General features: G+C 40.9%; 1 protein-coding gene across 1 annotated transcript; it reads right to left on the bottom strand.

Moving 5' to 3' along the window:
* Positions 1-230: 230 nt before the first annotated feature.
* usp4 (ubiquitin specific peptidase 4 (proto-oncogene)) lies at positions 231-27,952 on the bottom strand. The gene is made up of 22 exons (XM_080424119.1): positions 27,785-27,952; positions 24,896-25,023; positions 23,964-24,094; positions 23,721-23,847; positions 21,240-21,385; positions 20,765-20,826; positions 18,180-18,326; positions 17,250-17,367; positions 16,958-17,131; positions 16,282-16,440; positions 15,308-15,532; positions 12,662-12,745; positions 12,445-12,539; positions 10,919-11,101; positions 9,116-9,342; positions 7,852-8,070; positions 7,681-7,751; positions 6,982-7,097; positions 6,687-6,836; positions 4,657-4,760; positions 3,566-3,654; positions 231-2,825 (listed from the first exon to the last, which is right to left on the bottom strand). The coding sequence occupies exons 1-22, from the start codon at positions 27,937-27,939 to the stop codon at positions 2,700-2,702; spliced, it is 3,036 nt and encodes a 1,011-aa protein (XP_080280245.1). The 5' UTR covers positions 27,940-27,952; the 3' UTR covers positions 231-2,699.

The raw sequence follows: 27,952 nt of genomic DNA, 5'->3' as shown, positions 1-27,952 counted from the left end.
TGCAACCGTATCTTACTAGTACACTCCATGACCCGTTACAGCACAAACCCATCAACAGCATGGCATCAAGGTTGCATGTTTAAAGGTTTTGTCATCAGGATTTCAGGTCTAGACCTCTACATTTCATAAGAATTTACTATAGCCACAACATGGCCACAACATGCACTCTAAGAATAGTAACGTATTGACCAATTTCCCTTTTCACAACACTTTGGACTCCAAACAAAGCATCTCATTTAGGCTCCCAGTCTTTATTGTATTTTCAATCCAAATATTTCTCAATTAAAAACAAATATTGAAGATATTGGCAATATGAATATTAGGACACAATTATTAATATACCTATTTGAAATAGTGTGATTATTTACATCTATTCAGCAAATTGATTTATGTGGAATTGGAGTTGCTCTTGTGATTTAGGAGGGTGGGGGGGGGGGAACCATGTTCCACTGCGTTGACAACTGGAATTCTTGTATCAACTTGCTAGAGAGGTTTACAGATATGATGTAAAGCTTTTCTATTCATTGGCATAAATATGATTATATGTACTCATGTCAGAAGGGCATAATCATCACGGCAGGACCAACCAGCAAAAAGGACACTTCCAGTCCCATTGACATTTACATGCTGTCGTGTCACATGGAAAAAGCACATAACTAATGCCACAGAGCAAGCACTCTATCTTATGGGAGTCGTATCCATGAAGTAGTTACTGGATGTTGCATCTGGTTATACGACGAGTCCTTTTGATATTAACTTGATTCTATTTTATTCACAACCCTCACATTTAAAAAAAAAGGTGTTAAAGATGAAATTGCTTAGATGAGGCACCTTTCAGTGTCAAGATGACAGTTCAGGTACCAATAGGTAACTCAAATATTAAATGAATAAAGGGATTACTAGACACTCCCTCAATTTCTCCCACAACCACGGAAGAATGTGCCGTACTGTTTTATTTAACAGCTGACAAGTTGACTAACTCCACTGGAAAGGGAAACGCATAGTTCCAAATGCCTGCAACGCTCCCCTCAAACAATGAGGCGGCTGTGTTGTGATGCTGCTGTCCTGCACCAAGTCTGATAACGTGTAGATTGCTTATCGTGATCAGCAGCTAATTCAAGTTTCATAAATTACAGCACCACTTTTATACTGGTTTATTTTGCTTCACTCAAGTGTGCTTTGAAGATATCAAATAACAGCCATATCAATACAGAGCTGCAAGAATACAAGACTAAGGACAAGCCATTGCAGATGAGCCAGGGGTCCACTCAGGCAGCAATCAAAATGTTAAAAAGACACATTAAAAGACCTGGAAATGCATGACAGATCAAGGGCCCGATGCTAAGGCAAAACCATCCTTTTTGTCATTATTTCTAGTTAGACCAGAAGCAGAGAATGAATTATTGGAAAGTTCAAAGTGCCTCTTTTTTTTCTCCTTTAACCAGGTTGCAGAAATAAAAGGCCGCTTTTGCATTGTGTAACAATGAAAAATGAAATTAAAAGTTTGTTAGCAGGACAGAAGTCCCCTAACAGATAGCCATGGGAAAACAGAGCAAGCATGCTGCTGTGACTTCAAACAGCGGGGCTGATGGCCTGAGGGTGCAATCACACCGGATACGCTAAAAATAATCACGCTGCTTGAATAGTGTCACTCTAGTGTTGCATTTACACTGGACGCAACATTTTCACTTGAAGCAATGCTTGCCACCCAGACACTGGCTGCTGTGCTGTAGCAAAAATCATTGAGTTAAACAATTTGCGCGATTTGCATCACTTTGGGCATACAAGCAAAATAATGCTTGATGTTGCGTCTTTACGTTAACTTAGATTGAATCGCGTTGCTCGAAATGATCGCACCCTGTGTGAACGCACAAGAGCCAGGCTACAAAATAGCCTCTGCCACATCTCATGGCAAGGCCCAGATGAGGGAAAAACCTTGAAATTAGACATTTATTTTTGTTGTTGGAATTACAACACAACTCTGCAGGCCAGGAACACGTGTAGAGCCAGTCTATAGCAGAGCAAACACCATCAGTAAACTTTTCTCAATGGATCCACTGTTCATAGGAGGCGTAATGACATGGGATCCATAAGACGGCGTGTATCTGTGTGCCGCGCTGTGCACATCACAATGGCAATACAGTTTTGCATGTACCTCACTGCAAGAAAGATTATTGGAGGTACAACTAGGGGGTGTTCCCATAGCCCCTCTGTCAAAACAGCTGGTACACTTGCATTATCATGTACGACTTGGAACGCTTTGGTTGAAACAGGATGTGCATTTGGCTTTTTTTTTTTTCGTTTGCATTTCTAACTGTTCATGGTGGGTAACAGAAAAGTGTATCTTTTATCTATAGATTTGAGGGCACTTCTAACATTCTGTTCGTCCAGTGAGACGATCTATAGCCATTTATATTCCCCCCCCTTTTCGTTTCCAGACTAGTAAACTATGTTTATAATTCAGCAGGCCACCCGCTCCATGGAGAAAAGTCTCTCGGGTCACTCTTCTGTCAAGGCTTTTGGCTCTAGTGGATGAGATGCGAGACAAATCAAAACACAAGGGAGGGTGGGATTAATAATAACGACTCTAGTGGAGTCTCCAGTCACTGAAGTAGCTTGGTGTGCGCATCAAAATGTCTCCATTTGCCATAATAGTTTCAGTGCGTGTCCTTTTTTTTTTTTTTTTGCAACAGTGCTTATCAGTTGGTGTCCATGTGATCATCGGCTACTTCGGGGGCTCCTCCTAAAGAGGCAGAGGGCTGTGGCTTGGGGGGGGCGTCTCCAGGGTCTCTGCGCTGGTAAAACAGTACATAGGCTGCTTTAGTCTGTGGAGAGAGAGAGAGAGGATGAGATGGAGACGGGTGAGATTACAAACACTTGTCACCTGATGCCCGAGGACAAGAAGCCCAAGAGGTCTCCTCATCGGACTCGAGCATGAACATAGCAGTGTTGATTTCGTCGACTAAAAACCATGACGAAAAATGTTTGTCGACTACCTTTTTTCACTGAAGAAAACTAAATAAAAACTAAGCTATAGTGTTCAAACTAAGACCAAATATATTGACAATTTCGTCAGCAAATAAAAACTGGACTAAAATGTCAGGGAGGGACGAGTGGAGAAGAGATCCAGTAGAACTAAAAGACATGTCATTTTATGTTTGGTTGCGCTCTGAAAATAGCAGATCTACAAGTTCACAACGCGTCGCGCTGCGACGCGTTGTGAGCTTGTAGATCGGCTATTTTCAGCATGCAACCAAGTGTAAAATCGGCCATTACGACGCCATCAAGGCACCGCCACAATACATTTTAGTCAACTTAATCAAATTTAAGATTTAGTCGACTAAATTCTTATGATATTTAGTCGACTAAAACTAAAAAAAAAAGAAAACATTTCAGATGACTAAAACTAAATGGAATTTTATTCAAAAGACTATGACTAAAACTAATCAAAATGTGCTGTCAAAAAAACAACACGGGAACAAATCCATGAATTAGGCAGTTTATCTTTGGTTGTATAAGTACAGGACTGAATAGAATGATCATCATCAAGGTTTTAAAAGCTCACCACAATCTGATCCTCTGAGGCAGACGAAACACTGCTATCGTCAAAGTAATGCCACTTTCCGTCCAATTTATTTTTGCCATAAGCCGTGTCTGTTGGCGAGGAGAAAGGCAGAGTTATCAATGTCAGTTCATTTTGTTGTATTTGTTCATGCAATGACCCACAAGTAGGCCACCAATTCATACCGAAAGGTCAAAGTTTCATCCTAACTGATACATTAACACTGATAAAAATCTTGTTACAAGGTAGTTCTTAATTCATAATGCATACGGTTGAGAGAATATGCTTTGAGTCTACAGTAAATAATGGCACAAGGAAGGGAATGTGAAATGCAACCGATTAAAAACGGTTTCCTTGGAAACGGTGGCAGGCTGGCGCCTCATCTGACACAAACACATTGTTGACCGGTGTCACGTTACAAGAGTTGAACACATACAGTAACAGGTACAATAAAGCTATAAAAATAAGAGAGGTCATCTTTCTTGATAAAAACCAGTGGTGTAAAATAACTAAGAACATTTACTCAAGTACTGTACACTTTGAGTTATTTTTACTTTACTTCTCAAGTTTCAGTACTTTTACTTCCACTCAACTACATCTCAGAGGCAAATATTGTACTTTTACTCCACAAAATGTATTTGAAAACTTTAGTTACTAGTGCATATATAAATTATTATATTATAAAACATACATTAACCACTTCAGCCATATTTTATACATAGGCTATTTTCAAACATTTTCATACTTTTACCTTTGATACTTTAAGTATATTTTGATGCCAATACTTTTGTACTTTCACTCGAGTAACATTTTGAACACAGACCTTTTACTTGTAACAGAGTATTTTTATATTGTGGTATTGCTACTTTTACTTAAGTAAAATATCTGAATACTTCTTCCACCACTGATAAACTAAAACATAAAAAATAAAGTGGTTTTATTCCAAAATGTAACGTCAACTGCTGCTGTCCTACTGCATACGTGACAATGACCGATGTGGTGCAGCGTGTTGGCCTGGAGGGAGAAGACTGCTGTGTGTGTAATTAAATTAAAGATTAACTATAGACACAGTGGGAAGGTTAAAGATCACTTACAGTGGCCTCCTCCCATTCCGCCATAGTGGTTGGAGACAGCAACGAGGTCATAAACATAGGGTCCAGCCTTGGGATCACACACAAACTCAGTCAGATTCAGATCCCTGAGAAAAGAAAACAAACACATCATCAGAAAATGTAAAACCTGGCATTTACTGCCATCCTGGCCAATGTCAAGAGAAAATCTAACTCAAAACAACCAAAAAAGGAGTTTGTGGTGTAATAAATGCCATTTTTTTTACAACATGGCACAATATTTAGGTAGTATTTCCCCATCAAGCCTATGATCACATTTTACTCACCGTCTTTAACCCATTAAGACCGGAAAGTATCTGTCAATTTAGATTTCTTTGGCTGTTCAAAAATAGCAGATATACAAGCACATAGCGCGAGCGGCACTCTGTGCTTGTAGATCTGCTATTCTTTTGAAAAATCTTTTGTTCCAGGGACCTCCAGGATCAAAGATTTTAGTTAAAAAAATATATAATATATATGTATTCAAAGATTTGCACAAATGTTTCAAAAATAGCAGATCTACAAGCTCATAGCGCGGCACATAGTGCCACGCGATGAGCTTGTATATCTGCTATTTTTGAATAGCCAAAGTATAAAATAATGGTTATAGCTCACATCTAAAATGACACTGATGCGTTCCAGGATTGAATGGATTAAAGCAAATATTTTGCTTTAATCCATTCTCATTCTACATCACTTATTTGGAAATTAAAACGAATATGAAACCTTATTACCAGAAATTGTCAGTGTTAATAATAGCTCAGATTTACGTAGCGCTTTTCTAAGTACCGGTACCCAAAGTAGCTTTACATAGAAGAAAAGGAACCAACTGTATTAAATAAAAAGAGAAGTGCTAGATTAAAAATGATAAAAGGCTAAACGTGGGCTTGGGGGGAGGGGGGGACATCTTAACTCGGCCTAAGCTGGGAAAGGCCATCCTGCAGAGGTGGGTTTTGAGGGTGGTTTTAATGGAATGGAGTGCTAATCGTCCACTGTATTGCAGAACTACTTCCTGATCAACTCGCTGGAATCAATAAATAAAAAAAAGGGCTAAGCCAAGTAGGTCATTAGTGCAAGTAGCCAGGATGTAGCTCTGCAATGACTGCAATGAACCATTACAATACTTCCATATTCCTTTTCACTTCCAAATAAGTGGTTTAGAAAATAGGGTTAAATTGGACTGGTTTAACACCTGGCTCATGGCCCAAATAGATACCACTGTAAACAAGCTCTGTGTCTAGTGGAGTTTCCACCATGTCCCACATTTATACAACAACGCCGCCAAGTCAAATGTTATCCTAGCAGATAGGAATGATGCCAACTACTATGAAAATAAGCCCCAGGTGGTTTAAGAAACAGGACTGTTCCTTTAAGAAGAGGTTTCGTGAAGGACAGACGAGTCTTTGTCTCTGGCAATCTGAGTAAGGATGACTCTGCTTTCTTTTAAAAGGAACTGCGTGTGCCGGTAACATTCACAGTTCTGCTTCCTGGTTTTCTGGTGGATAAGGTTGCTCAACAGGGCGAGGAGGAGTACAATTCATAAAAAAAGGTAGCTTATACGCTGTAACCGCTCTGGAGCAACATCTCTATTTCAAAACACATGGGGAAATTAGACTTCTGCAAACAGAAATATGTAAATGACTCATACAAGGTCCTTTTGTTTGTTCAATTATTAAACTATAATAGATCAAAGGAATTTGGCACAATGGCAACACATTCAAAAGGTGTGACCAGAGCTTTGGAGCACAATCAACTTTACAAGTCTGGACCCATCTCTCTGGAAAAATAACTTCCTTGTTCATGCCTCCGACTAATATTCCCTGCTAGATTGTGCACCGCTACTCCCTCTAGTGTAAAGCACTGCGTAAAACACTGACGTTTTCCTTTTAAATGCCAACTAGTCAGGTAAACGCAAGTGCTCTCTCCTCAAGGCACTATGTAACCATCTTTGTGTTATGCAGTGTGCTGTACAAAGAACCTTCACACGGGCTGTTGTGTTGATGCCAGCAACGTACCTGACAGGAAAGTCCACCACCGTGTCCAGCTTGTCCCTCCAGCATCGGTTGTAGGAGAAACGTTTTAGGTGAACTACCAGAACGCGAGGCAATGACCACAGGTCAAACTTTTTTGTCGCCTGCTGGTGTTTCTTACAGGTGGGACAATACCTGTGTAATACAAGATGGTAGTATTGATCGATATGATAATTATTGCCATTACAGTGAAAACCCCCCAAAACTCTAAGCAGTATCGTTTAATGAATGGTTTTGATACAATGTCAAGAAAGACTGATGGTCGTCATGAAACCCTTACCACGGATCGTGTTCTCCAAGTGTTTCCATGGTTGTGAAGAGCTCGATGCATTCCCTCAGAGCCACGGTGGCCTTCTTTTTCTGGGGTTGGAGCATGCTGTCGTGTTTCTCATAGGCCTGCAAAACACAGTCAGGGACCATATTGGAGATGAGCGTTTAATCATACTTTTGCATGCATCCATCATCTGGGTGGACTACATCTTACGATGAAAATGTTATTGTTTGACTAGCTCCCTTTCATGTGTGGTTTTATCTGGGCAGACATTGCATGCAGACAGGGTAGATAGTTGACCCTTGATGTGTTTCAGTGGAGTGTGAGCTAGAGGTGAGCATTGGCACTGCCCTCATGATTCAACTCTATTACGATTCACCAGGTAACGATTCGATTACGATTAACCTTGTAATGATTTGATTCGACGATGCATCGCTATGCATCACACTTTTCTATATTACTGCACAACATGGCAACTTTTTCATCAGTCAATACGTGTAAATCTGGCTGCTGCTCCGTGCAATTAGCAATATGATTAAAAAAAAAACATTCAAAAGAAATGTTTTAAAAAACTCATTTTTGACATTTGTGAATCGCGATGTGGATTCATAGATTAATCCACATCGCGATTAATCTATGAATCGATTATTTTTGACACCACTAGTGTGAGCTAACATTAGCCAGAGAATTTGTAGCTGTACTACTGACCTCTGCTTCCTGGTCATCATAACACAGTTTCTTTGTGTCCGAGTCCCAGTCGATCGCCACTGTGGAATGTGCTGCAGAAAAATAAATAAAATACAACCTTTAGTCGGCTCATTCAAAACAAAAACTGTGACTATTATTCTCAAACATTTCCAATGAAAAACCATAACTTACGATTCAGTTTAAGGACATTTCCGTCACAAGGCAGTGGGCTGATGTTGGCCGTTCCATAGGAGTTGACCATGCTGAAGGTGAAGAGCTTGGGAGGCGTGGAGCACTGCTTGGCTTTAGGTCCGTTTTCCAAGTCGGACGTCTCCTCGTCCTCTTCCTCCTCTTCCGACTGGCCGTTTTCTCGCTCCGGGCTCGCCCGGTGGTCCATGGCCTCCTCCTCACCTGCAACAAATCCACAACAACCAATTTAAACCTTTTTAATCTGCTAGAAATAATTGTTATCTGTAGGCCTGGGCAATATCCTCAATTCAATCATGTGTTTTTTTCATTTAAGTAAGCCTGAAATAGTCAATCTCTGGTCCATTTGTACACCCTCAGAGTTAAATTAACACTCAGGATTTTCCGGTGTAGATTCCATATCCATGCTGCCATCATCCAGTTAGTTACGTTGCTTTATTGACACAATTGTATAAAACATTGGGTCCAAACAATAGTCGAAAACCCATGAATAAAATATACATTACACAACACAAAATCCCTTGACTCATACAACAGGAGTTTTCTGTTGCGCCAAAGGTGACAGGCAGGCATGGTAGCATACACCAAGTTCCTCTGTTAGTGCCCACAAAAAGTGAGCTCAGATCAGTGAATTCATGTCCATATTTCCCTCCGATGTCTTGTGTGAGGACACACACCAGCAGTGTTGATTTTGACAAAAAAAAATGTTTTAGTCATAGTCTTGAATAAAATTCCAATAGGTTTGTCATATTTTAGTCATCTGAAATGTTTTAGTTTGTCTAGTTTTAGTCGACTAAATATCATAAGATTACAGTCGACTAAAACTACAGTTGATTTAGTCGACTAAAATATATTTTGGCGGTACCTTGATGGCGTCGAAATGGCTGATTTTACACTTGATTGCAATGCTGAAAATAGCCGATCTACAAGCCTGCGAGCTTGTAGATCTGCTATTTTCCGAGCGCAACACCCGAGTGCAACCAAACATAAAATGACTCATCTTACAGTAGTTCTACTGTCCTTCTCCACTAGTCCCTCCCTAACATGTTAGTCTAGTTTTTATTTGTTGACAAAATTGTCAATATATTTAGTCTTAAGTTTTAGTCATCATAGATTAGTTTTCGTCAGTGAAAAAAGGTAGTCGACGAACATTTTATATCATAGTTTTAGTCGACGAAATCAACAGTGCATACAGTATATGCTGTTCGTTTTGTTTACCAGTCTCACATTGACACATCGGTGGGCTTACCCTCACATAGGCCGTTAGGGCCGTTGCAGGTCCCTGAGTGGTTGCTGCCATTGCTGGAGCTGGCGCTGCACGAGGCCCCGTCCGACAGGGGGCTGCCACACCCGCTCAGGTTAGTGTTGTGACTGGAGGACGTGGAACATTCAGCCGCCTGGCTACAGCTGGTGAAGGTGGCCGAGGCCGTGGCCCTGCTTTCACTGCACGGGCTCTGGGAGTGCTTCACATAGCGTCTGGGCCACAGGACAAAAGGGGGAGAAAAAAAACGGTTAATCTGGGGCCAGACATCGTATTAGGCCAGTAATTACCGGTTTGGGACGGTTTTTTGTATGACAAATACTGGAAAATATAATTCCCTGCGGACATCCTGGCCAGAAAGATGAAAAAACAGTCACAAGTGACACGCGGCAAAAGCAAGCTGTGCAACGCCAAGTTGTTCTAACCTCAAATCAACAACAATTGCAGATGAAGCATCCAACAGAGATGCCTAAAGACACGTGTCCATTACGACAGACCCATTGAAAGAACAGTAGTTACGAAACTCTGTTCTCGCCATGAACACACGTGGCTCATGTATGGTGCATGCTTCATCAACACCCATTATGAGGATTCAACGGTCTAACTACACGTGACACCCGATGCCAAGAAGCGTTACTTCTGCATTCTTCTTGTTCTTGATGTTATCTATGAGTACACCAAAATTAATTGTTAAGTTGGTTTGGGCAATAATTGATTGAATATTATATGATTATTTGTTTACCACAGACATCTCTGGGAAGGATTATTCTGAAGTGCCTATTTGTGTGCAGTACCCTTTCATTATTCTTAAGTGTTCTAATGAGCTGCAATCATGCATCACTATATGAATCATGCAATCATGCATCACTATATGAATCATGCAATCATGCATCACTATATGCATCATGCAATCATGCAGCCATACGCACAACAAATGCACTATTTCGATTTTTAAGATGAAGCAGTTATATTGCTTATATTTTTTTATGGTGTTATGTTATGTTAAAATCATCTTGCTTCCAAAATATAATGCTGTAACATACATTGTGAAATGCACCTGCTTGTTGTTAATGCATTGAAAATGAATGTAGCAGTTTTTTATCCCAGATGTATTCTGTAAACATTCTGGCCGTCAGCAATATACTTTAAGTTGCAGTTCACACATTCAAAGTGGGGTTTAAATCTTCAGAAAAATCCATCTCTTTTAAAGATATTTTTACCCCTCATTAAAATCCTAGCGTGACTTCTGCCTGGAATTTGTGATCAGCAATATACTTTAAGTCGCTGATCTTTAGGTTTAGTGTTGTCATTTTTCAATAGGCTACCAACTGAGATTCAATCTGAATATCTGTTTCGGTACCAGCAGTGCGTTCTACTTGACTTTTCTTCTTGGCTCTGCTTAAGGAAAAACTTGTTTCGCACCAGTGATCAATCAGCAGCCGCAATAAAGATGTCACACACGCAGACCCTGGTGCCAGAGCAGTCCCAACTGTTTCACGTGCACAAGCTAGTTTTGTTTACTTCCCCAGAGTCTAGCAGTCCAACACTGTCTATTGTCCAATCAGAGGCCGACTTAAGACATGCATAATATGCGTGCATATCAGGTGTTAATGAGGGTGAGTGACATTGCACCCCGTCTGAGTTGCATCACCAGTTAAAACCAGGTAAAAAAACATCCATATTAATGCATTATGCAGAGAGCAAATCTGAATTTTAATGGCTAAGCTTCAAAATCATATTGAACACTGTCACTCTCTGTGAACCAAAACATGAAAGCAACTTGGGACCTACCCGATCCTTTCCAGGATTTTATCATACAGAACTTCTGCTATGAGGTTCTGCCTGGGCACGGTAATGAGTAGAGGCTGGCCAAACAGCATGGTGCCTGTGGAGCCTCCGCCGTGTTTGGAGTGGCGCTCCCTGAAGTATACAGGCAGGTTCATCTTCTCACTGTCCTCCTCCTGCACCTCGTACCTGCAAAGAGCAAAGAAGAACACAGTGTTGGGAAAAACCCAGCCATGGCGACAAGCCCTGACATGTGTCAGCATTTACTCCAGTAGTATTCAAACTTTTCCCATGTCAACGACCCCCAAATTGAGATGTATTTGGCTGCGGACCCCATCTGAAAACGTTTTGTGCTAGGGATCCACAGTAGAATTGTGTTAGAAATGCAAAGTTATTCAAGATTTTCCTTCTTTAACCCATTAAGACCGGGAACGCATCTGTCATTTTAAGATTTCTTTGGCTATTCAAAAATATCAGATATACGTGCTTGTAGATCTGCCATTTTTGATATTATAGCAACAGACGTTTTTTTTCTCTCAAAAAAACAGTTTGAGAACATTTGGTTCAACATTTGTAGAATCCCCAGAAGCAAAGATTTTAGATAAAATGTTCGCTTTAAAAAACATTCAAAATCTGCAATAATTTTCAATATTTTTCAAAAATACAAGCTCATAGCGCGGCGGCACCTATGAGCTTGTAGATCTGCTATTTTTGAATAGCCAAAGACATCTTAACTCTTTCAGTGCCAAGAGTATTTTCATAAAGTACTCCCCCAGTGCCAGCAATTTGCGTTTTTTTTTATTTTTAAATTTTGTAATTTTTCATTCAAATAAATTATCTGATTGGGTTTTTAAACCCATAATACAGTTCTACCAGTAGAGAGCAACAAATCGACACATTGATGACCTCACTGGCTCACTCGCCCCCTCCCAAACAGGCTCACGTCACATCCGGTCATAACCGGATGTTGACATTTTTGACAATCGTTGATCGGGCTAAATTACGATGCGATACACGACTACGATGACTGATCGTCACCCAGACCAAAGAGAGTAGACGTGGACCTCTCCGTTTGTTTTTTATACCGTGTGAAAAACCGTGACTTTCCCTATTCTGGCCGAAAATGATCGCGGGAAAAAAATTAGAACCGGAAACGGAATCTGCGTCATGAAACCGGAACCCAATGAGTCTGAAGGAGTCAGGAAGCGAAAGTGATCATGAAACATAAACAGCATAGCGCGACCACAGTCAAAAGTAAAAACTCGGGATTTCTCGTGCTGGCACTGAGGGTACTCGGGAAAAACTCGGGATATCTCGGGGCGTGGCATTGAGAGAGTTAAGTGACACAGATGCGTTCCCGGATTGAATGTTTTTTTTGTTTTTAAGTAGCAGATGTACAGGCTTGCAGCTTGTAGATCTGCCGTTTTTGAATAGCCAACGTATAAATGGATAAAGTGGTTAAAATGATTGTGATGCTACTCCCCGGACCCCACTTTGAAAGAACCACTGCTTTACTCTACACTGAAACTTACACAAAGATGTCGTCTTTCTCCATGATTTGGTTGAGGCCATCGTCCCGCCTGTAGATTTTATGGAACCGGTGATTGTAAACATCGGCCACCACCATCTAGGAAGACACAAGTAAATTCAATTTAAAAAAAGATGTAAACCACCGACACATTGATTCCATTTCAACCATGGAAATTATACTGAATTAATTCTGCTAGCATAAGAGGGTATGTTGCTTACATTCTCTGGAGGGAATCCACAGAGTCGAGACAAGGCGCTACACAGGTCCATCACCGTACCCATCTTGGGGACCACCACTCGGTACTGACAGAATAATGAATGAAGAAATAATCTCAGAAAGTGAACCACTTGGATTAAAATGTGAATCGCTGTTAATAAATCCTACGTCAACAGTGAATATAAAGCTCTTAGATTTGAATGAACGGTAGTTCATCTGCTAGAATTTACATTTGAGTAATAAAAATATGAAATTCATCCAAATGGTTAAGTAAGCCTTGGGAACCAATGACTCATGAGCCATAGTAATAAAGGGGAAAATATTTGTAAGAGAATATTTTTGCTGCTATTGTATTATTGGTAGGTGCATAAAAACCCACAAGGAATCTCATCCCTTGTGGGGTGGGGTTAATGTCAGCATTTTCAAGAAATGGGTGATGCATCACTAAGCTTATGTACACACTGAGGTAAGAGTACACACCAAGTTACTGGTACTGTGCATAGTAAGGTTGCCGGAAATATGACCAATTCATTTTGTCTGTAGCTGAAAGTGAATTTCCTGGATAGTGTCTCACACGCCTTGTGAGTGAGTGAGTGAGAGTCACAGACAGTGTGAGCTACTTGCAGGCACTTCACTTCTTTTTACAGAAAAAAACCTAAACTAAAGGCCAGACCGCACCAAAGCAACTAGTCGCAACTCTACATTTGGCATGACTGTACAGGGGAGGCTGTAGGTATCCATGTAACCCATTTCCATTCACATATATTGAGGTGACAGCTCAAGGGACCATTTGGAAAATGCTGATGGCCGTTTTTCCCTCGCCAAAATGTTGTCTAACTTTGAATCATTAGGTATTTAGCCCCCTTCCCGACAAGGTAGCATGACAAGGTTGGTCCCATTGGAAACCTGAGGTTGTCTAGAATCAAATGGTATCTCTATCTTTGGGCTACGTCTAGCGCACCATAGTCTCCGAAAGACACGCCGGCGTTCCAGCCAGCAATCCCGCAGGTCTCATAGGGGTAATATAACATTGAAAAAAAACACACTTTGGACCACTTTTTTTCTTGGGATCATCGAGATCCCTATAATAGAGGTCCTAAGGATGCCAAAAAAGAAAATAAGCAGTCGCGCGTGGACCACTCCAAGGGCCTCTACTATGACTCCTCAAATCTCCGATTTGAGGTATAATGCAGAATTTTGGCTACAGAAAGAGTAATGTTCAAGATACAAAGGTCATCTTGGGCTCAAATTGAAGCTTAGGGACATGGGAAGTTTTCTATATACAAGTGTGGCAGTGATATTCAACATAAAGTGCTGGAAAATAATCATCTTTGTTATAATTTGTCAAGCGGACAGTATTTCTTTTTGTTTTTCTGGGGATGTTGTGGTCATATTTAAAAGTACAATGGTAGCAAGCACCAGAATCCTATTTGTCTACTTACCCCTATGTGTCAGGATACTCCATGCCGAATTTCATATGTGTAAGACAATTTATGTAATTTTAGTAAATTAATATTGCCATTAACATAATTTCACCCCAAAAAAGGGGGTTTTGGGGCCCCTGAGACCAAACGGCCCCGAGTTGGGGGTGGTCAGTATGAACTTGTGATGGCCCAAGGTATATGCTAACAGGAAATCATAGTGAATTCTTTTTAGCAGAAAACATTCTGAGGGCTGGGCCTGGCTCCCGTACTATAGGGGAAACACTGGGGGTAGAAAAACCATCTGGGAATCAGTAGGTCCTTGGGCATTCACAACTAATGATTTTTACTAGTCGACTCATTTGACCAAGTAGTAGTCGACTAGTCGAAATTTACATAAAAAGAAAAAAAAAAAGAAAAAAAAAGAAAAAAGGTTTTTTATTTTTTTTAGGGGGGGGGCATTGTTTTAATGCCATCCTACTACTATATTACTATTATTATTATCCTCCTGCCCTTATTTTTATGGCGTTTTAAGGGAAGCGCTTCTGGCACAGCAGCACAGCACCACAGCAGCGTCTCCAAGGATCCCCATTGCCCAATAATAGGCTTTTATTGGGCATACTTTTGACCCCCTTTTGATAAAAAATAAAGTCAGGAGGATAATAATAATAGTAAGATGGGCCATTACTATGGCATTAAACTTTTTTCCCCCCAACTATTCGACTAGTACCAACAAAGTCGACTAGTGGTTATACTAGTCGACTAGTTGGTGAAAGCCCTAGTAGGTCCCTGGTTCACTGAATTTTGGTACCCAAGATTACCCTATCAATATCCCCTTTTAGTAACAAAAGAGGCCCAATCTAATCACAATTATTTGAGATAGTCGCAATTATTTTTGCATAATCGTCATAATTGTTTCCATGTTGAGAATCTTACAAATATTTGCAAACATAAAAAAAAAATGCGGAGATAGCAGATCTACAAGCTCACAAAGCGTTGTGAGCTTGTAGATGGGCTATTTCCACTTTGTTTTTTTTTAATATGTCAGTCATTTCTTTGTATATTTAGGTAATTTGTCATATCTGCTTCTGTGAAATTTCAAAGCCTAGAAGCCAAACAGAAACTATTTTATAACGACAGAAACACAATTAAATCATTAATTGCAAGTATTTGAGTGACAAATAATCGTGACAGCCCTAACAGATACTGATCTGATGATCATCTCACCTGTGTGGGTCTGGACTGAGGGTCTGATCGGACCAGGAACACCTCCATGGTGCGGTCCTTCTTCATGGGCAGCGGCAGTGTGAGGTAGCAGAATGGGTCAAAGGTGACGGAGACCTTGGAGCACTCTGGGCACACCAAAGTAGACTTGAAGAGGCCGTGGAATATGTCGACTATAATGGAGTCATTGCGTAAGCGATGATTCATCAAAGCTTCTTTGGCTACAATCTGTAATACAAAAAAACAAGGTAATTAAAAATCACAGAAGTTAAGGAGAGGGCAATTTATAGGTGGCATATTTGTGAAGGGTATAACTTTGAATTTCGTTAGCCTCATAGCATTCTCATATTTGCAAGGTTTTCAGGAGAGACAAAGCAAAAATCACTTTCTGCTAAGTCACCTAAATGACTTAGGCAGAAAGTGAATTTTTTTTTTTTCCTAAGTCATGTTTATCTGCCTTTATTTATATCTGCCTAACTCTACTCTCCTAACACTGCTGATTCATCCTGCCTCAATGCCTATGATCTCAGCCTATCAGAATGCTTTTAACCAAAAAATATATCACTTTCTGCCCAAGTCAAAAAGTTGACTTAAAAGCACTTTCTGCCCAAGTAATTTTTGGTAAGTAACAAGCATTCTGATTGGCTTAGGACATATTAGGCAATAAGGCTATAACGATGCAGCAATGTTAGAAGAGTAGAGCTAGGCAAAAATGTCAATTTCACCAAAAAGTGAGTTAGGCAATTATGCTATGAGACTAACGAAATGATGTAATGCTTCAAAACATTGTCATCTTTAGCTGTCACACATTTTCAGTGCAATACAATAGTCAATCCAAGCATAAGGAAAAATGCTCTCAATCCAATGAATCAAAACACAAAAGATGTGTCGATGACAAATCTAAAGCGCCATAACACATTTAACATTGTGTAATCTTATTTCACATGCAGGTGTGGCCTAACTACAGTTTGCTGTACCTCATCTGCACGGCCCTCTGCGTCTCGAACGGCCAGGTAAGGTTTCTTTTTGACACGGTTCAGATCTTCGTGCAGCCCGTCCAGCAGAAAGGCCAACAGCTCTTGGGAGTCCTGCTGCTGGTAGCCTGAGAACTGGGGGGCAAACCGCCCAACCTGCGTCTGAAACATGAGTGAAAATACAAAAGAAAAACGGTAAGAGGATATCACACCACGTTTTGTTCATAACTTCAACATAGCAGAAAACCTTTGTCAGGCAGTAAAGATACTGAAAGATACACAGTCAAGTATGGGGCGTTAAATTTACCCTCAGAGTAAACACTGGATTAACACTCCATTAATCCACTCATTCAGTGCCAAACTTATTTCTGGCTTTATCACCCCTGTGCCAAGGCCAAAAAAAGTTTTAAAACAAGTGCTTAGTAGCCGAGATACAGCCTTTTTCAGTAAGAAGTTAAACAAGAAGTGACTGGAGCAGCAAATCTTCAAATCATGATATCTTGGGTTCTGAACTTTTTTTTTTCAAAAAACGTCGGCAACGTCAATATCGTCAATATATATAAAAAGATATTGCATATCTGCTATTTTTGAATAGCCAAAGAAATCTAAAAATGACAACAGATGCGTTCCCGGTCTTCATGGGTTAACACAGGATTTTCATTGTTTTGACACTACTCACTTTGAAGGTACGTGGGGCCACATAGCTACTGCGGCTGAGCCACATCTGTTTGACCAGGTCAGCATAGGCCTCCGCTATCTCCCCCCTCATCCCCAGTGGATTCTCCCGGTTAATCTCCGCCTCATACTGATCATCCAGGAAGTATTCCGTGAGTGGCGATGCATTGCTCAGGCACTGGAGAAAAGGAGGGGGGGTTAATGAGTATATTGAATAAATGTTAACAAAATGCTTCTGGTTATATCTTAACATTTGTTTTTTGCAAAAGCTGACAGCACCAGTGTGTATTATTTACCTGGAGGGCAGAGTTCATGAAGCATGTGTTGCCTAGATTGCTGAGACCACATAGGCCAGGCTGAGATTGTGACTCTCGGTAGTTGTAGGAGGAGCTGTACGAATTGTAGCCACCCAATCTATTAGAAGTAAAAAATAAATAAATGAAAAAACATTATTGAGCTACAAACTCCATAAGACACAGTGCACTGCTCAGAGCGTTGATCTATGCCAGGCCTTCTCGCCTCCCCAGGGCTGTGTCAGTCGTGGGGTGCAACCGTCAGGACACAAGGAGGCTGCGTATACTATGCAGGACAAAAATAGGGCTTGCCCACACATTTTTAAGGCAATTACAGGCAAACGATATAGAGTATCAAAATCCTGTCTGACGGTCATTGTAACATGACTCGCAAGACCATTCATGTTTAATTTCATGAAATTTGTAGCTTATTTGGAACCACGGAAATATCTATCAAGACATATTTTCACCTACTCCAAAGTGAATTTGAAGGTAATGACATGACAGAAAAGTGAAAATTAAGTTCAGCCACTTAAATGCTGTATAATTAGTTGACCAGGGTGCCCTAGGGCTCTATACTAAATCTGCTCCTTTCCCCCCCCCTCTACAGTACCCCAAATATATAGCCAATCTACAAGATTAGGAGATCTGCTAATTTCGCTGAATGTTCAACCAGGCATAGGGATGCAGGGGTTCATGTGTAAATTTACACAAAAAGTTACATTACTCTAGCAGGCTGTGGAGAAAACTTAAGTCAGGTTGTAATTAATGACAATTTTGAGAAATAATTAATGAAATACACTGTGCCAAATACTCAGCTCTCAATGTGAGAACTGAGAAGCCAAGGACTAAGGACAAGACCTTGACCTTCTGGCCTGCCTAGAGCCTAGTGATGGCCAGGCCCAGTGTTTTATCTGATTAAAGGGGTCTTACCTGTTACCGCCAGAAGTGCTGTTGTTCAGTGTGTAGCTGGAGTTACTACTGTTATCTCCATTGGTTACTGTTGAGGAGATGGTCGCCGAAGAATTTGAGGAGAGTTTAGGGGAGGTAGTGAAAGTCCTGGATGTGGCAGCGCTGGATCTGATGTGCATGAGAAAAGTGCATGTTTCAGGCAAACATTACAGAGTGAGATCAGGATTTCACTGCCATGACATTAATCAGAAAAAAATATTATACACAAATGCTGTACATACACACAAAATATATACTTTTTTTTGTTCATGGGCAACAGAATGATGTTCTGTACCAGAACAATAACCATTGTCTTGATAACTAAAATACCTGACACACCAAGCCGACTTGCACAAACTAACAGTGTAAAAAGCAAAGCTGGAACACACTGCCATCTACAGCTGATGGCTGAATTCAGAGACCGCTTCAGAGGAATTAACTCCCCATACCAGTAGGTGGCAGTAGTCTCTATCCTGGGCATATCCAGTAGGGCATATTCCAATTCTTGGGGTCACGATTTTCCAGTCAGATGTCAATGAGCTTGCAAATAATACAGATAACATTAGGCTCAACTTAATTCAATTCACAATCTCAACTTTCTACATCCCCCCCAGTGTTTACGTTTGCAAATGAGTTCAAAAGATCATCCTAGCTTGGGGATCCAGTCAGATGGGGTGAGGTCAGGTCAGGAGAGGAGGGGAAACGAGAGCTGTAGATTTGTGGACCATATTAATAATCACATCGCAAACCAACTGTCCCTCCAGTGTGTCCACGAGGAAGCGGCCAATTCAGCTCACCCCAGTTTATCGCTGCCCTCAGAGGGGCACGGCACGGAGCAGTTAGGGATTAAGTGTCGACCGGTCATATTCGACACATTGCTGGAATCAAACCTGAAACAACTGGGGACTCTTGCTCTCAAGACGGCCTCTCTAACCATTCAGCTATGCCGCCCCGAATCAATTTTTCCCCCACCCTTATGTGAAGCAGAGGCAAACTCCAAAGCAGAGATGACCCAGGGCTATTTCTCGATACCAGAACGCAAACAACAGACTTGTCCTTGGGAAGAATGTCCTCATCAAGTTAAAATGGGGTTAACTGTCACGATTAATGTTATTTATTGTTGCCATTGGTAGGCCCGTCACAATTATTACATTATCGTCTAATCGCAATTATTTGAGATAGTCGCAATTATTTTTGCATAATCGTTTCCATGTTGAAGATTTTTCACACATTTCCGAATATAAAAAATTGCAGGAATAGCAGATCTACAGGCTTACAAACGCGTCACTTCGTGGCGTGTTGTAAGCTTGTTGATCTGCTATTTCTGGCATTTTGTAGATGTATAAAATGATTCGATATTTCTTTGTATATTTAAGTCATATCTGCACTGTGGAACTTTTTATCACGAAGCCTAAATAGAAAATAGAAAAAAAATAAGTATTCATAACTTTTCAATGTTCCAACGCCAAACACGCAATTAAATCGTTAAGCGCAATTATTTGAGTGACAACTAATCGTCAACTTTGTAATCGTGACAGCCCTAGCCATTGGCTGATATTACGATGAATGTCTGGCCGAACACTTGAATAAATAACATAGTAACGAATTCAATTCAAACCGATGAAATCCGTCCGGGTGTTGGGGTTTTCCCAATCATTACCGTCATCCCCACTGATAGGGAGGACAGACCACTCTGAATGACTGAATGAATAAACTTTAGAATGTGTCGTGATCAAATATCACACATCTTCTTTACAAGGTAGTGTGACCTGCGACCAAGCTGGACTTTGACGCATATGGCCTTTCTCCAAGCCGTTTGAAAGCTACATTTATGTTTTGAATAACAGAAATAAAAATACCAAGTGTACCGCAATGCCAAGAACAATGAACACTGGATTATGTTCCACAAAAGATATGTAGTGTGCTAACACTTTTGAAGCAGAACAGAGGTAGGAAGCTCGTCACCGTATTTAACTCGTTTTACTTTCACCCTTGTGTTGGTAATTAAAGATCAGGAAGTAAACAAAGCCATAAATTATATAGTTATGTAGGATGTTTCCAGAACTAACATTACAGCATACCGAGCATTTTCTTCTAACCCGTCACCAATACAAGGTACAGTAGGTTTCTGTAGCAATTTATCCACTATTGGCGTGCAAATCAATATTGTAGAATGGCTCAAGATACAGCTGGTTAAATCGATGTGTGCATAAAGTCGTTCCTTAATGTTAGCTATCAGTTTCATATATTCTCTAAATATGCTTGGATGCACCACAATTGGGACGGCAAAAACTAATTTTCACAGCACTCTCATGTCAATATTTAATTCTCTTCCCATGCTCTGATTTGCTCAGACTGAACACCCAGAGAGCGCTACCTCAGCGATGAACTCTGCCGACAATTCAACATGCTCAGTCGGGTATGGCTGACTGCTGCCAATGGCATGGGACACACTAGAAGAACTACGGGGGACGGGCACAGATGCTCATGGATGGCTTTGCGGCCGGTGTCGGATAAGGCTTGGTGTGTCAGTCAGGGCCTAACTTTAGCCCAAGATTTTGGCTTACTTGGGATGGGAGGCTTGTCTGGGCCATGTGCCATCCTCGTTCTTCCGTTCAATCACAAGCACCTGGAAGAGACAAGCAGGTGAGATTAAAGTCATTCCGACTTTCTTACTTACAAGATCAGATTCGAAACGAATATTAGCTGGGGACTGCCAGCCAAAAGCTTTAAGGCTTTTAAAGGCACACTTTAGGTCTGCTAACCTGTTTAGACCGGGAAAGAATCGGTGTCATTTTTGGATTTCTTTGGCTATTCAAAAATAGCAGATCTACAAGCTCTTATGAGCTTGTAGATCTGCTATAAATGTTATACAGTATAGTCAAAATGGGTTCTTTATAATCAATAATGTATATGAAACAGACACTCTGTCTACGTCTATCATTAATACATTGTGTGAGAACTAGAGGATTGATTTGCTTGCTTGCTTTCTTGGAAACAAAGGTCAAGAGGGTTATTTGACCGATATCGCTCTAACTTTACCTGTCCTTGGAACAGACCAGCGTCCTGCACAGTGCTGTCTGGCTTGTTCAGCTGCTCGTACGTGTTGCTCATGTATTTGTTCCACAGCCGCGTCTCCTTCTCCGATGGAATTTCAAAAAGCGACCTCATCTCCTTCTCTATGGTATCTGAAGGGAACAAATCCATAACATTGTTACTTCACAGAGACAAACGGCTGATGCCAAACAAGTAGACCCTATCAATGTATGTTTGTTGTGGAATGTACCGGATAAGAGTAGGTGGGCTTATATACAAGATATACAAGCTCATAGCGCACGAGCTTGTAGATCTGCTAAATTTGAAAAAAATCTATATACAATATATATATACATTTTGAGTGCCAATCGCGTCGATCTACGCGAACCTACTTAATTGCGCAGCGTGCCAGTCGTGCAGATTTACGCGAAGTGGTCTTTTTTCTTTTTTTTTTACTCACAGGTTCACATTTCATTGTAGGCCTCGTTCGCTACGACACATTTCATTGTAGCACCACCGGAAACGGAATTATCCGGGATCCGGAAATTCCGGATCCCATCCGCCTCCACTCTAAAGCGGAAACTAAATGTCCATTTTCTCGGTTGTTGTTTTTCTCATCGCTGATCGCTGTTTAGTATAAACCGCTGTAGCTTCAAGATGGCGGATCGCAGATCGAAACGGTTTTCGCTGGGCGTTTCACACAGATCCCCTGTGTGTTTACAAACAGTTGAACGCGCGATTTTAACGGATTTAGCGATGTCTGTGGCGACGTGAAAAAAACAACAATAAATCGCTGGCGCTGGTGAGTACATTATGATATTAAACTCTGGCATGGAATGTGTTAAAGCAAACATTTGTAACTCAAATCTTTGCTTCTGGGGATTCTACAAATGTCTTCTAAATTGTAACAGTTTTCAGAAAAACATGTTGATTTAATATTAGTGGTGCTCAAAGTTTTTCATGTCAAGGACCACCCAAAATGATATGTATTTGGCCGCCGACCCCCATCTCAAAATATTTTGTTCCAGGGACCCCCAGAAGCACAGATTTGAGTTACAAATGTTCCCTTTAAAAAATATATACATTCATAGATTTGCACACATTTTCACGATTTTTCAAAAATAGCAGATCTACAAGCTCATAACGTGGCACTCAGTACCGCGTTATGAGCTTGTATATCTGCTATTTTTTAAAATATGATAAAGTGAAGAAAAAAATGGTATAAGTGGTTACACCGATGCGTTCCCGCTTCCCGGTTTTAATGGGTTAAACCAAATCTGAGCACAGTGCAGTAAATAGAAAGCTTTCCACGGATACTGCGAGACAACGCAAGTTATAGTTCAGGATATACATCCTGGAGTGGTTGGCATATTCAATGGAAGGGGTACAGATGTGGAATAACTGAATGTGGGTAAACTGAGTGTCATACTATCACAAGGGGGATTAACTACAGTCTGCACTGTTGGCAACAACAGGGCAGACGGCATTAAAAGACTGAGCTTTTTTTTTTCTCCCCAATTTAGTCATTGGATTCCTTCCGACACACATTTCTGTGTTGTCACTGCTGTTAATTACCAATAATCTAGGAACGATATGCTCAGTCCACGGAGAGACTTCCAGTGCGGCATCGTGACCCGCTCCCAAAAATGGAATAAATAAATTCGAACCCTAAAATAGGCTTCGGGGCCAGCCAGCCAGCCAGCCTTACCCCAGGGCTCTGTACTACTAGGTCCACTATGAAAGACAATCTACAGGCTCACAACGCATTGTGAGCTTGTAGAGCTGCCATTTTCACAAAAATGTTTGCCCCCAGAATAGGGATGCTAGGGTTCATGTGGTTAAAATGCTTGTTACAATGCTAGTTGCGGTCTTTTTCCATCCTAAGTAATACATTCTTATCTCAAAGGGGCAGCCATAGCTGAATGGTTAGTGAGCCCGCCTAGGACACTGGAGGTCCCAATGTGTCTAAGTGAAGACACCTAACCCCTAAACTGTCCTCTGTGGGCAGCACTAACCTCACGTCACCAGACCTTCCACCTTGGAGGAAAGCCTGGTATTCGTTCCATAACTAGTCGTGTGATCCGGTTTAGAAAAAAATAATTGTGGTTCCGGTGGTTGGTTCCGGTTGGTGTCGCATTGTTTTTGTTTCCCACATAATGCGAATCAATTAGTTTAGTAGCGCTAGTCGCGCTACGAGTTAGAATAAAAAGATGGATATACCAAACGATTATTATACAAAACTAAACAATTATACCAAACTAAACAAGTTTTAAACTAGGGGAATCATTTTGGAGAGGCACGGCGCCGGTGGTTCCGGTCACTGGTTCCGGCCACCTGATGACGTAATGATGATTTAAAGTTATTTCCGCTCTGACCAGATCAGAAACCCAAAAATGGTATTGATTCCAGACTAGGGCAGCACTCAGCTGGGTGAAGCTGAGTGTAAGTTTCCCAGAGGGGTGTGACAACAACAAGAAAGTGACTCACCTATAGTGTCAGCTTTACTGAAGTGACGCGTTACCACGTTGTCCATGTTGTCATTCTCACACAAGTTCAGCTCCAACAAATAGACCTCCACTTTACAATGCTTGACAAACATGCCATGTTCAACCACCTATAGGACAAAAAACAAACAAACAAACAAACAAACAACAACTTTGTTAACTGAATTAGAAGTAGTCAGCATCAGATAAATAGTTCAAAAGAGAAGATGTCTCAAAGTGGCATTACCTTCCTGACGATGGCTCTCTGGCCCTCCAGACAACCATACCAGCTGACCAGCTTGTTCCATGCCTCGGTGGGAACCAGGACATAGTCCAGCTCATCTATAAGGTGCTCCTTCAGGACTTGGGTCTCATGGTCTATAAGGAGAGAAGGAACACAAAAATAAAGAGATGTACAGATACCATTTTTTTCCCCCTTCCCGATACAGATTCCCATAACTTCTGTTACCGACAGAGTGTGTAATTTAAAAATAATCTAGGACAAGTGGCTCTCAAAGTGGGGTTCAAGGGTCTCTCTGGGTTCCTTGAGGGGGGTTTCAAATGGACCCTGGTCCCTTATAGATCTGTAACTCCAAGAGTGTACAAATGGATCCACATGGACCCGGATTTGTACACTCTCAAAGTTATGAGGGTCCTTGAAATAAAAAAGGTTGAGAAACACTGATCTAATAAATAAAAATGTAGTGTAGCTACATGTAAATAAATACAGTAAAAGTATAAACAGGCAACTAAAGCATACAAAATAACCGATGACTGCAAATTACATGTGATAAATTACATGTATCGGAATGGCAGAGACTTACATACTCGCCGATACTAGCATTTTAGGGCAGTATCGGCAGCTTTTACGATACTGGTATTTGTATCGGAAAACAACTAACACAAAATGGTGTATTGCATCTTTGTGCTCCTCATACAGAACTCGAAACGTAAACATGCCGTAATAGTAACAAAACATACCTTAACCACTTCAGCCCTATATACATTTTGGCCATTTGAAAATAGCCGATCTACAAGCTCACAATGAGACACATTGTGAGCTTGTAGATCAGCTATTTTCAAAAGGTGTTTTATACATTTGAAAACTTGGAATGGGACATTCTGCATAAGGACAACTGTAACAAAGATGTTCGAGGATCTCTCAACTCCAAGGTTTACCTGAGAACAGTCCAGAGTTATCGATAGGTCCTGGATAGAGGCTATGCTCTCCGACATTGTACATGTCCCAACTGTCAAAGCCCACATATTTCTTCCACTGTTTGAACCACCGACTATCTATCAAGTACCTGGAAAGAAGAAGAAGAAGTGCTCAGATTGGTATTGTAACGGGGAAAAAGTCACACATAACTACAACAAACTACTTCCACGTTCTCTCATCATTACATGATCAATCACTGGCACATTTGCTTTTATTTCTAAAAAAAGGTCTAAAGTATTTTTATTTATTTATTTCTAACTTCTTTGACATGTTCAGAATACAATACAAAAGGTATGGAGAAACCTAAAGGATTAAGAATATATGTTGGGAAATCTTAAATCTATAATGCACTGGGGAATATTTTTGCCCTTCTGCCAGGAGGAAAGTACATTATGCAACACCAAACAAACTGTGACGTGCCCCTGTGTCGCATTTACAGATATAGCTACAGCCCAGGCTAGACTACCTTTAATCTCATCACAAGTGAGAGTCTCTTCCTTCCACGCGGCGTTGCTGTCATCACACTCAAAGTTGATCCATACGAGACCCTCCTTCCCTACCTATTGAAACACCCAGCAACTCACTGCTTTCTTTGTTGGGTGAACCGGTGCCCCACTCACTCACTGCCACCACCAGCAGCAGCCCCTTCCTCACATAATCTGTGTATGAACTCAATTCTATTATCTAGTCAGAGGTCAAAAGATGGTCTATTTAAGACACTATGTGGAACAAATTAGCCACATAGCTAGTAGGTTGCTAATCAAATGGGCCAGTGACTCCCTGGGTTTCTAATTTCTAACACAGAGAGAGAGAGAGAGGCCGGTCAGATCGCTCACTATAGCTCGCTTTGTGTATGTCAACATGAGCCCCTTGTTAACAGACATTCACTGACATGAAACTCTTGTTATTTTCGGTTTCATTTCATTCATCTCTCAGGCCTTCCAGTGATCTTCATTTAAACAGCATAACAAAACAATAACTTCACTCACTCAACACAACGCAAGCTAGCGCCAATTAGCTACAGGCAAGCTAATGCTAAGTTACTTTAAAGGTATGGTTTAAAACTTCACATTTAGTTTCGCTTTCAACTCATTTCCTGATCATTAAAGTTAAGTTAGGGTGGAGGAAACTGGTTTACAAACATGGCTTCATTTCAAAACGGGCCTTTTAAGCCGAAGTATCGTTAGCTAGCAAACCAGTGTTGCCATGTCCGCTTATCATAAGCGACGTTGGGCTTGTTTTTTTTCTTCTGTTCAGTTGCTTGTATATATTGGTAGTTGCAGGTTGCGGGTTTTTGGGCTTGTTTCTAAAGTGTGGTTGATTATTTGGGCTTGTTTCCTAAATGTTGTTTAAAGCAGTGGTTCTCAAACATTTTCAAGTCAAGGACCCCCATATGAATGTGCATTTGCCTGCCGAGTGCAGACCCCCATCTGAAAACATTTTATACCAGGGACCCCCCTATACAAGATTGGTGGTGTTAAAATGTCAAATTGTTTTCAATATTACTATTTTTTAAATAGCCAATGTATATGTTTAAAAGGCGAAGGGCTCGCTTCTTTTGGGCTTGTTTTCATAGACCCGGTTCCTTGTTTCTCTCTCAAAACCTGGCAACATTGTAGCCAATACATTAGCCCATGTCATGTTAGTAGTCAAAATGCACGTAGTGGTGAAACCTACTATGTTACTGGGTTATCCAGCTAGTAACTAACTAATAGTCAACCACCCAGTGTCTCATATATACAGCACAACCCACACAGTGGACCATGGTGTGAGGTGTGTTGACGGACACACAGCTAAACAACACATTCCACTTCCCAAACCATTGCATGAGTTGGCCTGTCTGCCCAGTGTTGCCATGTCAGCTTATATTATTAAGCGACTTTGGAATTGCTTTTCCTGTAAAGTGGCATGTAAATATTGGCAGTTAGTTGCGGTTTGCGTTTTTTGGGGGGTTGGCTTGTTTATAAGTGGAGTTACTTATTTGGGCTTGTTTCTCAAGTGTAGATGCTTATTTGGGCTTGTTTCTTAAGTGTAGATGCTTATTTGGGCTTGTTTCTTAAGTGTAGATGCTTATTTGGGCTTGTTTCTTAAGTGTAGATGCTTATTTGGGCTTGTTTCTCAAGTGTAGATGCTTATTTGGGCTTGTTTCTTAAGTGTAGATGCTTATTTGGGCTTGTTTCTCAAGTGTAGATGCTTATTTGGGCTTGTTTCTCAAGTGTAGTTGCTAATAATTTAGACTTGTTTCTAAAGTGTACTTGCTTATTTGGGCTCGTTTCTAAAGTGAAGTTGCTTATTTGGACTTGTTTCTAAAGTGTACTTATTTAGGCTTGCTTCTAAAGTGTACTTGCTAATTTAGGCTTGCTTCTAAAGTGTACTTGCTCATTTAGACTTGCTTCCAATTTTGTTTTATAAACCAGTGTTTCTCAAATATCTCCATGTAATGGAACCCCAAATTAACATGCATTTGTTCCCAACCCTCCATCTGAAAATGTTTTGTGCCAGGGAGCCCCAATACCAGATTTGTGTTATTAGAATGTTTCAAAAAAAAATCTTCCAAATATTCCAACATTTTATTGAAAGATTTTTTTTGGAAAATAGCAGGTCTACAAGCTCACAACACTGACGTATACAGTATATAGGCTTAAAGTGCTCGTGTTGCCTATAAAAAGGCTATAGTCGCTTCTTTCGGGCATGTTTTCCTAGACCTGGGTTTCTCATTTCTCTCACAAAACCTGGCAACACTTGGTTGGCCTGTCTTGTCGGTAGCATAGCTCGGTGGCTAACAGCGTTAGCATTTCCTGTTTGTGTGAGCGGAGCGGAGCTGACGTTATAAACATAATAAACCTTACCATTCGTCGCCTTTTCGCAGAGTGGTTTTCAGAAGTGTTCCTATGGTCTGTTTCTGGCACTCGGTCGAAGGGGTCGGTATCTGAGCGGCTACTACCGGCTCCGAGTCGGAGTCGGCCTTGCTGCCCGACTCGGGTCCGCCTCCCTCGGCCATCATGCAGAGAGTGTAC

Source organism: Gymnoscopelus braueri (genome assembly GCF_963280865.1).
Source record: "Gymnoscopelus braueri genome assembly, chromosome: 3".
NCBI classification, from domain to species: domain Eukaryota; kingdom Metazoa; phylum Chordata; class Actinopteri; order Myctophiformes; family Myctophidae; genus Gymnoscopelus; species Gymnoscopelus braueri.
This window is presented reverse-complemented; position numbering and strand designations above follow the sequence as displayed.

Excerpts from the sequence above, each read along its gene's own strand:
- usp4 (XM_080424119.1), bottom strand. The coding sequence starts at position 27,939 with ATGATGGCCGAGGGAGGCGGACCCGAGTCGGGCAGCAAGGCCGACTCC. Across the intron at positions 7,752-7,851 it reads AAATGTCCTTAAACTGAATC|CACATTCCACAGTGGCGATC; the intron begins GTAAGTTATGGT and ends ATTTTTCTGCAG. Across the intron at positions 2,826-3,565 it reads CCTCAGAGGATCAGATTGTG|ACTAAAGCAGCCTATGTACT; the intron begins GTGAGCTTTTAA and ends CTCTCTCCACAG.